The 12057-nt window shown below is 46.3% G+C and overlaps 1 protein-coding gene across 4 annotated transcripts in view; it reads right to left on the bottom strand.

The window, feature by feature from the left end:
• The window catches only part of LOC8039012, a 154380-nt gene extending 142635 nt beyond the window's left edge, over positions 1-11745 (bottom strand). Inside the window, exons 1-3 of one of the 4 annotated variants that reach the window (XM_029966623.4) lie at positions 11515-11745; positions 10210-10297; positions 9440-9770 (exon numbers count right to left, since the gene is read on the bottom strand). In XM_029966623.4, coding sequence (XP_029822483.2) covers positions 9440-9770; positions 10210-10263 — 385 coding nt within the window. In that variant the 5' untranslated portion in view covers positions 10264-10297; positions 11515-11745. The remainder of the gene's footprint in view (positions 1-9439; positions 9771-10209; positions 10298-11514) is intronic. The other 3 variants (XM_029966625.4, XM_029966626.4, XM_029966624.4) reach the window with 3 other exon arrangements.
• Between the last annotated feature and the right edge of the window lie 312 nt (positions 11746-12057).

Consider the following 12057-nt stretch of genomic DNA (forward strand, 5'->3'; position numbering starts at 1 on the left):
ATTTGTAACTAAAGGAATGAAACATCTGAAGTTTACGTTTTTATTAATACGTGTAAATGCATGTGGTTTGGTAAAACACGTGCATCCGCTGACAACACGGCTGCAGCGCTCGGTTTTTCTGTGTGATTTCGTTCCCGGTATTGGCCGAATCATGTGCTTCGCTGCTTTCCTCGCCGAGTCGCTTCAAAACGTCCTTTCGCAAAGGCACGTTTGGGCGTCAGGTGCGAGAGGTCGTGATGAATGTCTGCTTTCAAATTCGGCAGGAGACTCCGGCCGCGTCGTACCGCGAATGCGTTTTTGTCAACAAGAAAAGCGTCCGGACCAGTACAGTTCCCTGATACGCGGCGAAATCAGGGCACCCCTTTACCTGCCGATCACATTGAACGCCGAGAAGCTATAGCGGAAAGGACTGCGCCTCGAGCCCTGGTATATCCAGACAATACAAGGAAACATCAACGGCCGGGTCATCGAGCCCTTTGCAACGTGTACTTACATCTCAAAACTATCTATGCCGAACAGGTGGAAAGCTTGGACACAGACGCCAGTGGCCAACCTACGTACTGACATCCCCGTGACTAAATTTCAGAACGTGAAAGGACACTTTTTAAACCTGTAACGATACCGTTGACACACCCGTAGCAGACGAAACCCTCGGCTAGTGCGGGCGGCGCGGGCGGCGCGGACGACCAGCGGCGCAGCGGAGTGGTACAAAAGTGCAGGCGAGATCGCGTGACTTATTGCCGGCGTGTGATTGGCTCCGGTCACACGTAGCTTTGGCTGCGCTCGGACGGAAGCTGAAACGGAGTATAGCGTTTGACTGTTTGTCCATCTTGATAACGATGTTAGTTTCTCACGTTCTAAAAATGAAAACAAAATTAGACCTTTCTAGAAAGACTATTATGGTTAAATGGGAGATTTTTGTGATCGTGGTGTTTATTGGGGGCCAATATTCATTGCCGCAATTTGTATTAACAATAATAACACAATGAAAATATTTTAGTTCGCAGTTTTTTAAGCTCTAATATGTTATTTACGAGATAATTTCATACGCGCTAAGAAATATGGCAATCAAAAGTGTACAAATTATAATCACTGGTGTCAATTGTAGCATTTTAATAAGTAATAAACTAAAAATACTCTAAAATCAATTAAAACATTCTAGCTAATCTGAGAAATCTACGTAAAATTAAATTAATTGTGGGTAAAGCATTTGGTGCTCTCAAAGTCGCGACGTTTGACAATCGGCAGAACTTCCAATGTCGCCGCCAATCTTTCGAAACCAAATGCCCCAAAATAAAAAAAAAATAAAAATAATAAAAATAAAAAAAGAGAACGTATAGAACGTATAGTTATTTTTCCTTTGTTTACCTTTTTTTTTTTTTTTGTTCAGAACATTTAGTTTCTTTAATTTTTTACGCGCCATCGTTTTGCCAATTTCAGCCTTTCCAGTTCAAAGGAACGCCTACCTGCTTGCACGTTTGCTCACTGCAGCACGTTTCGTTGGCGCTGGAAACCGGTGAAACAGTAGTGCGTTTTGGTATTCCGTATACGAGCGACCGCAAGCACTGTCTTTGTGTTAGCGTTACGTGTTCCACACTGCGCGTGCGCGGAGCCCAAAACCGCCTTCTTGAATTGGAGCATGGGGACGAAGCGCATGCACAGCGTGGAGCAAGCCGCAAAAGCACAGGACTTGCTTGTATACGCAATACTAAAACCCTCTAATAAGGTACAATCCCATACCGGCTGCAGCATCACGTTGGGACAGTATTGTTGCATTCGGAAATGACGCGAGCCATGATCGCGAGCGGTTGCCCCGTACCCGCTGAGCAGGAGAACCGGGGAACCTTCACTAAAGCGCTTTCCGTTTCCGCCGCGGGAAGGCGAGCAACGAGCTGGGGACATTATTAGAGGCAGTGGTGCTGCTACAGATGCCAGCTCCACTCGCTCGTGTTATTATAATGCCTGAAAGGATCGGAAAGGCAGGGAGGTTTCTCAGCCCATTCCAGAGAGGGCTTCCTACTGTAGCGACTCTATGACGTCACCGAAGCACGTGACGCTGGGCGAATACGAAAGAGGCTTCCTGAGGTCCTCGAACACATAAAACGAAGAAAAGAAAAAACCTGGAAACCTGTGAGGCCTTGGCGAGGCCGCAGGGCTTCCTATGGGCTCCTCCGTAACAATAAACAATTCGTTCGTGTCTTTTTTTTCCTCGCGAAGTGTGAAGGGGCGATGAAACGATTCTTTACTTTGCGCAAATACCGCTTAGAGCGAATCCATGACGTAAATGACCTATAAAACACGCGTTCGTTTCTTTCTTTTTTTCTTTTTTTTCTTATTACACGTTATAGAAGTCGCAGAAAAAATTAAAGAAAAACGAGCAGCGTTTACTCCCTCAACTCGCAGCCAGAACAAGCGGCGACGTGACCTGGAGCCGATTATATGCCACCAATGATTATTATAGCCACGCGCTGGGGTTGGCAAGGGTCAGGACACGCGCGCCGAGTTCGAGGCATTGTTATGGTTCCGCTATGTTCGTCATAGTTGCGATTCGACACGGGCTACATACCCCAATGCTTGTAGAGCTATGGATTATCACCAGCCCATATCGAGTGCTCACTCAAATATCGTCACTGGGGGACACTACGCCAAGACTGCAACCCCCCAGCTACGTCATCCAAGTTTCGCGAAGGAGAGATTGGAAGAAAACGCTCGCTTTTGTCGTTGAAATTACATTGCAACAAAGGAGTTTCTTGGTCAGTGGCGTTGCGTGCAGATATACTGGGGTCCCACTAGTGCCAGTAAGCCCGTGTAAAAAGAAACAAATTCCAAGCGAATATGATGATGATGATAAGGAACAACAAGTCGGAAGAGGAGTTCCCACAACTGGCTCGTTATGCAAATGGGTCAGCGTCATTGTTACGTTAGTAGCTCGTTAGCTAAACGAGGAAGTTAGTCTGCACTAAGGTCGCTGGATTGTGGGAAAGCTGCGCCGTTGCCTTCCCTAGCCGGAAGCAAACAGATACTAACACACAGACGACCAAAACCACGCAAGGCGATTGGCTAAACGGTCTCCGTTGCCCTGGCGATCGCCGTTTCGTTCCATTCAAGACTTCGAAGATTCGAGAGGTTCGTTCTAAACCAGTCGCACCAAAATCACCATGCGGCATCATTGTACTGAAGGCTTTCCTCGACAACATACACTGCACGAAGTAGTTGCTACAAAATTTAATCGTTGAGGGAAAAAATAAAACTACGCCTTTTCTCTCTGAAACCTGTAGGTTGTGATAAAATGACAAACTCGCCAGATAAAAGCGGAATTAGTAATGCTCCGCAAAGAACCGAACATCTTCACTGCAAGTCTGCAAATGGATCCCTAGACTGAGCTTACGTTTAAAATTACGAAAATGTATAAAATTACAAAAATTGCATTTCGGGACCGCAATAACGTTCTGTAGACTGTCAGTTAACAACAGAGTAGATGTAGGGACGACCCACTTTAGAGCATGAAATGCATATTTTACTAACTCACTGTCGGCATGCGCCCCCCGCCTATCGCTCGCACGAAACCCACGAAGACCGGTCAGCTCCCACGAAGCCTTTCACGACACAGCCGCCAGCAGCAGATCGGGCCGCGTTGGAAACGATGAGCCGCAAATAATGCCACGGAAGCATCGCGATGCACCGTCCCGTACACCCAGAAAATGATCGAGTGCTGATGGTCGTGCTAGTGGAAATAGCACGACGGGTTCTCTCTTCTACGACCGAAATATAGCCCGACAGCGAACCTCCCTCCGCTTTGTTCATCGCTAAAACAGATAACGGGCCAATCCAATTGGAGCAGCCATCGTGCAGTGCAGTAGTGTACGCCGCTCCCTTTCGGGCCTTAGGTGTATACGCCCGAAAACATGGGATATACACTGTCCACTTCTAAACCGGGAGTGCGGTAGAAGCTAGAGTGCTCGTTGTACCAGTCTTTCTTTCAACACGTGATCACGCTCCCGCCCACACCCATGGGCACAGGGAGTGCGGGGTCAGGCGACGAAAGAGAGGCTGCTGATTGGTACGGGGAGTGCGTATAGCTACAACTGCAATGTCAGGTTGTGAACGGAGCATACCCTGCATCACGGGGGACCCCGCTACGGGAGTAATTGCCCGCATCATGCCCGCCGCGGGAGTAAGTAAGTGGAGCGGTATAATGCGGGGATTTGCACCGACCACTTTCGCTGTGACCCCCGACTCGAATCTCGTGCTCCCGAATCATCGGAGCAGCCGCTTTCTCCCTCTCCTTCTCGAGGCCGCACCTGCCCGCAATCTGGTCGGAATGGTCTGCTCGTGCCCCCCATATGCAGGCAGCCTTCGATTACTTGGCAGTGCGCACCCCCCCCCCCCCTCCCCCCCTTCTCCGCTGCCGACACGTTGAGACTACGGCTGATTAGTATGCGCGGCTCGGAGCGCGCTTTCAACGTTCCATCTTCCTATATATAGCGGGTGATCGCCGGGAGGAGGCTGAGGCAGGGTCTCGAGGAACAGTCTTAATTGTTTATCGGGCGGGGGAACACGGGCAAGCACGACTATCCTCATGGGGGTTCCTTTTGCGCTGCCACTGCACGGGCCCAATTGCAGCGTGCAGCACGAGTGAGCGATGACCCGCTTTCGTCGGACGCTCTGATCTTCGTTGGAGCCCTCGCGCGATAAACTGATCAACACATCTCAATGCCTCGGACTACCTCGAATTGGAGACTGACCGCTAAGATTGCGAGCGCGATCGGGTATCGGGGCTCCCACTGCACGCGAGTTCGTGCTGTCGAGGCGAACGCTGGGGGCAAGGCAATCGTCGGCATTAGGGCACTACAGGTTCGAGAACGCGACAACAGTGGCAACGTCGACATAAGATCGCACATGATGGCAAAAAATATATATATTTTTTTTTCTTTTTTTTTTTAAATTTGGGGGCTCGCTGAGATTACAACTGCCAAGCAAATACCATTATACATTTTTTTTTTCCTTATATGACGTACCATGCCTATAGTCGCGCTGCCGCTTCGAGAACGAAATTGTCCCAATCGAGAGTTTAGCCAATCGTCTTTTAAGTTCATATATACCGCTACGGACACGCGCCTCAAAGGGATTAGGCACAGGAATAAAGTGCCGAAGGGGGGTATCTGGCCCTGCCTCCATGCGAACGTTTCCCTATAAGATTATGTAACAAAATCGAGGAAGCAAACACTGCAAGAGCGTGCTTGAGGTCGAAGCCCAGATCGCCCAAGCCACCGGCCATGACCTCAGGAATGCACCGGATCACGGCACTCTCAACGAAACGCCTAAAGGTCGCCCATTACACAGCCAAGAAACCCCCCCGATGGCGTACGATCGCAGACATTATGAACTGCGCTGACAGTATTTCACGCTCCTTTGGCACACCTGCCACTTCCCGAGAGCTGTGGTGGATAGAATGCGAAATTTAGGTCCCATTCTCTTACCTATTTGATAAGTTGAGAAATAGTAGAGCTTGTGGGGAACGTGTTTGCAGAAAAGGGACCGATCCGGTGATGCAGCTAATATTGTCCGCGGCGAGGGTACATCCGAGTCGCGAAGAGCGCAATCCCTGCACACGTTTCCCCGACAGACATGTTTTGTCACGGCATTCCCTTCGAGCTTCCCCGTCCTCAAGAATGCAGTCCGGCAAAGTCTGGATCCTCCCGCGAAGCGCCCGCGGCAGCTTTCGGAAGAGAAATGAACCCAACGTTCAACGTCAAAATTCTTCGGAGTGCATAGACTCGAATAAAGAGACCCGGGTCATCCATTATTCCCGCTGCGCAAGACCCGCTCGTATATATCCAACGAAAATCTCCGCTAGAGGCGTTCCTCACTCGTCCGCATGCCAAATCTTTCTAAGAGGAAGGAATCCCTCAACGAGTCTTGAAGACAAATAAGCCCTATCGACGTGAGAGAGTTAATGGGAGGTCCAGAAGTGAGCTTTTCAGGCGTTAAATAATGAACCTTTCCCTACGAAGATATATTTTTCAGGCTAAGGTAAACCATAGCTTCGCCGACCGCCAGCCATGTCCTTTTGAAAAAACATCACAAAAAGAGTTCACAATAGGACATTTTTCGGGCGCTGCAGTGTGATGACACAGAGGCGCCATTCAATGAACTAGCAGCGATTTTAATTTATATGACAGTTAGTGGAATCTTGATTACTATAGTATCGAACAAACGACGATTAAAGGTGCTTGATTTTGAGGCCGTTTGAACGGCATTTCGTCTCCGAGAACAAGCGGCTCGTCGCGTGTATGAGGGAATAACGCGTAACAACAATCTGCAATGAGTGCTTGGTTCATGAATTCGCCATGTCTATCAGCCCCCTAAGCTTTTAGGCACAGCAAAAACACCACGCGATCGAAGAAAAAAAAATACGCGTGCGGAGCAAAACAATTTTAGAAACAAAAGCAGGTCACCATGCAAAGGTAAACATTGCGCATGCGCGAGGGCATGTCTCCAGAGAAAAGTCATGATCGCGCAACCAAGCGACGTTACGATCCCGGTTCGACCCTTAATCTCCAATTATCACGACGTCACAAGAGCGCGAATAAATCTTTGCTACAACTTATCACCTCTGCTTCACTGCCTAACTGAAACCGTACATCACACCCAGCGCAAGCACGGCTACGTCCGTAAAGAGCGCTAGGCCTTCACAACTCGCTCATCGAAAGCGAAAACAAAAACAAAAACGAAAGAAAAAAAAAAAAGGAAGAGACCTGTCAAGCGACGTTCACGGCGTGCGAAAGAGAGGAGCAATTACACCTTGTGACCCGCAGTAGGTTTAATTGCTTGGGTGCCCGACATGGCACGACTCCAGGACCGGGGAGTGCTGACCCTCTCCCCCTATATTCCCTCGCCACAAATCAATCTGTGCCTATTTTTAGACCACCGACACTAAAAGAAACTCTGATGTCAACAACCTTCATTATCAAAGTTCGTTTGCCTATGACAACGAGGGAGTCGCGTTTCCAATCTTACCTCAGAGTAACAACACGGACCAGTCGCGCCGCAAACAAACGGCTAACCGATTCCTTATCGGAAGAAAAACAACGCATCCACGGCTTTGAACTGACTCGGGAAGAAAGCTGGAAGAGAAGAGCCACAAGCGAGTGCCACTCCAACGTACGCAGCGGTACGCAAATCGCGTCGCGGCTTCGGTAGGAAATGGGGCATTGTTGTGGTAGTACTCACGAGGCAACGCGCAGGCGAGCTTTTCCGCAGTGCATCGCGATCGAGCGGGAGAGCTAGACGTGCAGGACCAGGCACGCTAGCCTTGAGCCCAGCGCGCCGCTACGCTTTGTGCTTTTCGCTCCCCGCCGAGTCTGCGCAACGTGTGCTTTCCGGGTTCGAGGCTAAGGAAACGCGGGGAATTTGAAATCGGAGCGACCCTATCGGATATGCTTGAGTTGAAAGTACATTCTCGCTTTCATCCCGCGTTAAAACCCGATTTTTTCCTGGTTTGACACTTGAGGAAGCTGAAACATTTCTGGCAAAAATGAAATAGAGGTTCATTCTAGCGTAGTTCTATCCCGTGAACTTAAATATCACGTTCGTTTTTTTTTTTTTTTTCACGAAAATGTAATTTAAGGCGAGAAAACACGAAAAACCTCCCACAAGTCATTACGTCATAAGAGGGTCTTTCGACTGCCAAGCGCGTGTCGCTCGAGGGCCGCGCGAGCAATTGCAAGCCTGCCACGCATATTCCCCCACACTAACACCAGTCGTTACGTCTTTTTTTTTTTTTTTTTTTTAATAGCAAGAGTGCGCGTGCGTGGCTTCGATAGGCGCTGAAGATGCGTGAGAGCGGAGATTCCGAAAAGTCATCTTGTGACTCCCCGCTCCGGGAAAGAGGGCAATCAGCGGTACTTTAAAAATGATTTTTTTCAACCTAAATGCACCAAATTAAAAATAATAATAATTTCGATATTAGCGATCCTGGAGGTCAAATGAAGACGATTTAAGTGTGTTCCCTCAAATAGAAAACCACTTCAGCCCCCTTTTAAGCGACTAGTCGCGTTTCTATTCACTCACAACCTACTCTATTACCTATTGTACTTTTACCATGACTTCCCATCATGACGTAGATGGCATCAAGACGCTGTATTCACTCCAGAGCAGTGTTAGATTTTTGCTTGCACACTAAGATACTTATGTTGGAATAGTGGTGCCTACAAAATATAATTAAAGTTACTTGTGCCTGACCATCATAGCAAACGGGAATCACTTTATAATCTCGTAAAATCAACACCCATCGCAGTTCCATACTTTAATGCAAATGCCAAATTTCATCGTAAACATTCAGAAACTATTAAGTGCAGGAGAACCAGTGACATCGGTTAGTGTGGTTATAACGCCTATGAACATAAACAAAGCTGAATATCATTGTACTGCGAGCCACAAGACTTTAAGTCTATCCAGGATTAAAATCAATAGGTCTTGCAAGAAATGTCAATAACATTTTTAAGAAAAAGGTTATTTCACCCTTCACCTTTAATAGAAGCTTGAATAACAACATTTATGAACATCAAACTCCTCCAACCCCTTACAATAGCCAATTTCTTTTTTTACATCATGCAGTGTCGTTATAGAAAATTGTTAAGAAGATTTTTACTGCTGATGCAACCGCACTACAAGCATGTTTGTCTGTCCACTCCATTACTATTAGTTCTATAGGACTAATGACTGTACACAAAGAAAGTTCAAGGTAAAACATTATGTAATGCTGCGAGTTCCCTGCTATCACAGATCTAGATTCATTCATCTACTGCAAGACTGCCTAATGTTCTTTTTTTTTTTCCTTTAAAGTAGCTAAATTGAATATAGCAATACACAAGAATTGTTCTCGTTATACAAAAAAATATCCGCACAGTTGTTTCCTTATAATATTTTAAGAAAAAGATCTTTAGTTACCTTTGTACACTTCTTGAAAACTTCACGCTACATAAGATGGTCACTAGCTTTGTTAATTTTGGAATAATTTGCAATATTCGTCACCATTACCACAGCTAGCCCATTAATGGCAGTATACTGCACGAAGCAGCCAGCTTAAATGGGGGATTGGTTTTTGCTTGTAGTTCACTCACGCCTGACTTCTGAGCTCCTGAGAGTGTGAACTGCACTTACACATCACATACAGACATTCCACAAAGGATAAAATTGTCAACAGTCTATTGTCAACAACGGATAACAGCCCCAAGCAAAATGTAAGAGCCCATTAAATTGAGCATTCAGGCAGACCGTGGTGCACACAGCACTAGGGTACAAAAAATGCAGACAGTTCTCCAGCTACATTGCTCTGGCTGTAATGAGGCACTGTGAATTTTGTGATTTGCAGGCTGAATCAAACTACATTGCAAATGCAGAAAAGAAGATAAAAAGATAAAGAAAGGAAACTCACCCTTGACAGGGCACGGTGAGAAGTTTGCAGCGCTTCCCACTCTGCAACTTGCTGGACGGACAAACTGTTCTACATTCACTGACGGATCGCCAAGCACGCTCACCAGGGACATGGCAGGATTCCCAAACAGACTCGGAGTGGGTGGTCGGTCTACTGATTTCAAACCCATGTTTCTGGAAGCAAATATGCCAGCGAAAGCTTGCTGGTTCAACAAACACGTCCGAGCATCCTCCGTAGATCGAGTTTCTTTGTTTCTCAAATGTCTTCCCCGCCTTCGAGCTGTGTTATGACGGTAGATTCGTCTTTCCAATACCTTGTAGTTGTGATGGCTCTGGAAAAGAAAAAAAATAGATTAAAGAAAGGTGCTCTGGACACACAGAGCAACAACATTCTGCGAAGAACAGTATGATCTTGGTTCATTTTCGTGAAAGACTTTCAGTGCATTTTATAAAGTGAGATCAAGATTACGACTAAATATTTCTATGATCTTATTTGGGCTTATCTCCTAGAGAATGAAATCACCGCAAATGCTCTACTCAAAAGCTTCAAGAAACAAATAACAATGCTTTGTCGTAAGAAACAAAGTAACTCTGTATGAATTTTACCAAAGTTACCATCAATACCTGCATAACACTAAACAAGAAAAAAAAAAAAAAGAAGAATTAGCTGCACATCACTGTGATCACAAAGTGCGATAAAAGATATGCCACGATTTTCACATTTCTAAAGCGAAGTGAAAGGCTGTTTAAGCAAAATCACTGCCAACTCACAGACTCTGTTGAAGAGCTGCTGGTGTCTTCAGCTTCAGAAAAGTCTCCATCCATACCGACCTTCTGAGGCAAGACGCCCGCCACCTGCCTGGATGAAGAAAAGCAAGTGAACGATGACAATATAAAGCTAACGCACATGATATGAAAAAAAAAAGGGGTTTTCATTTACTACGAAACAATTGCAAAATGTTCCTATGTCAAAAGATGTGAGTGACACACACCATTCTGGCAGGTATTTGGAAGACACGGGGGCCGTCTGTACACGAGAAAGACACCAGGGGCACTGAGCGCGCTCGGAGACAGTTACCACGCCGCGCCCAGAACACCTGGAGAGTGATCAATATTCTGGGTATCTCCTCTGTGGCTTCCCCTTACCTACCTGACTCACCAAATTTTGTATTACGTTTGGGCGTTTTTTTTTTTCGTTTGTTTCTGCTAAGTAGGATCTATACATTGCCGCAACCGCCATCTATGCGTCGATTGTAGAACTAATGTTCACACATACAAGCCGGTCGTGAGTTCTGACCAAGCTCGGAAGCGATTTTAAAACAGATGTTGTAAATTACGTGGAAAGCTATCAAATCGGTAATTTTAGTACAAATTTGACTGCCTAGAAATGCACGTAGATGAGGCGTTCGTGTGAGTTTTGAATAAACGCCGAGCGAAGTTCAAATAAAAATAAATATCTTCTTTTCCTAAAAAGTTCTTTTCCCGACGCAAATGCAAAGGAGTTGCAAATGTATGCAAACGTAAATGCAAAGGAGACTACAGAGACGGCAAATAACAAGCGGATATAAACTTCATGGTGGTATAACAAGTCGACCTTGGCAAACGACGAGACCGCAAAAACAAACGCAAAAAAAAAAAAAAAGAGGAAATAATTAGAACAGCTGATATACGCTTCCCGGACAGCTTTCACACACGCTATTTGGCACAATGCAGGCAGACAGGTACTTTGGACTTCTGATCTCGCGTCTGACGAAACCCAAGCAACTTATACATAAAGAACATTTAGAGAAACGGGGAGTAAGTTGCAAATATGTGCCTGTAGCAAGCTACACAGAAAGCCATGGTCGATTCGCTGGTACTTTGAGACCGTTCGTCCAATGCACTTTGACAGTCAGTTCCCAAGCAACTCGTCGTATCGGCCGATATCTAGGAAGGACGGAACTCGCATGCTTGTCAACTGATCAGCCGGCAACACCCTTTTTGAGTCATTCGCAAGCGGGCAAACTGTATCGGGCCGAATGCCATTTTTGGTAACGCAGCGGGGGTTTATGATCGGTAACACAAAACAAAACGTACGGTTTGCCTAGGAGACCACGGTCATCCCGCCTTCGGTTCTTGCATCTCGGTAAAGCGCTACGGGAGCGCTGCGTCTCAACTCAGGAACCCGGGAAAGTTTGTCGAACTCGCCAAGCACAGACGGGATTGTTCGGACTTCCCCATTGACGGCCAGCAGCAGCCGCCGTCAACGCGGTCAGCGTCACGTTGTGAATTGCAGAAGGTGACGCCGGCGACGCCGGCTTTACTCGTGGCGCCATCTGTTGGAAAGCCAATAACACGCTGTGCGCGCTTGGAAGTTTCGGTTTTGATTTAAAATCCTACCTGATTTGATCAACGTCCGGCTTATTAAATGTAGAATAAAATTAAAATAAAATAAAAAAAAAACAATTCATTTTTACGGGGTGTATGTAGTTGTTGAACAAGGCGAGCTGCCAGTGCACTACAAATCTTATTAAACTATTTTCTTTTAAGGTTTCTTTTTGTAAATTTATTATAGACCAGTTGTTAAGTGTACTTTCATTCTCCATATCAGTAATTATTTTTGACCTGCTGAAACTCTTG

The sequence above is a fragment of the Ixodes scapularis genome, unplaced genomic scaffold (assembly GCF_016920785.2).
Source record: "Ixodes scapularis isolate PalLabHiFi unplaced genomic scaffold, ASM1692078v2 PGA_scaffold0__279_contigs__length_252992795, whole genome shotgun sequence".
NCBI classification, from domain to species: domain Eukaryota; kingdom Metazoa; phylum Arthropoda; class Arachnida; order Ixodida; family Ixodidae; genus Ixodes; species Ixodes scapularis.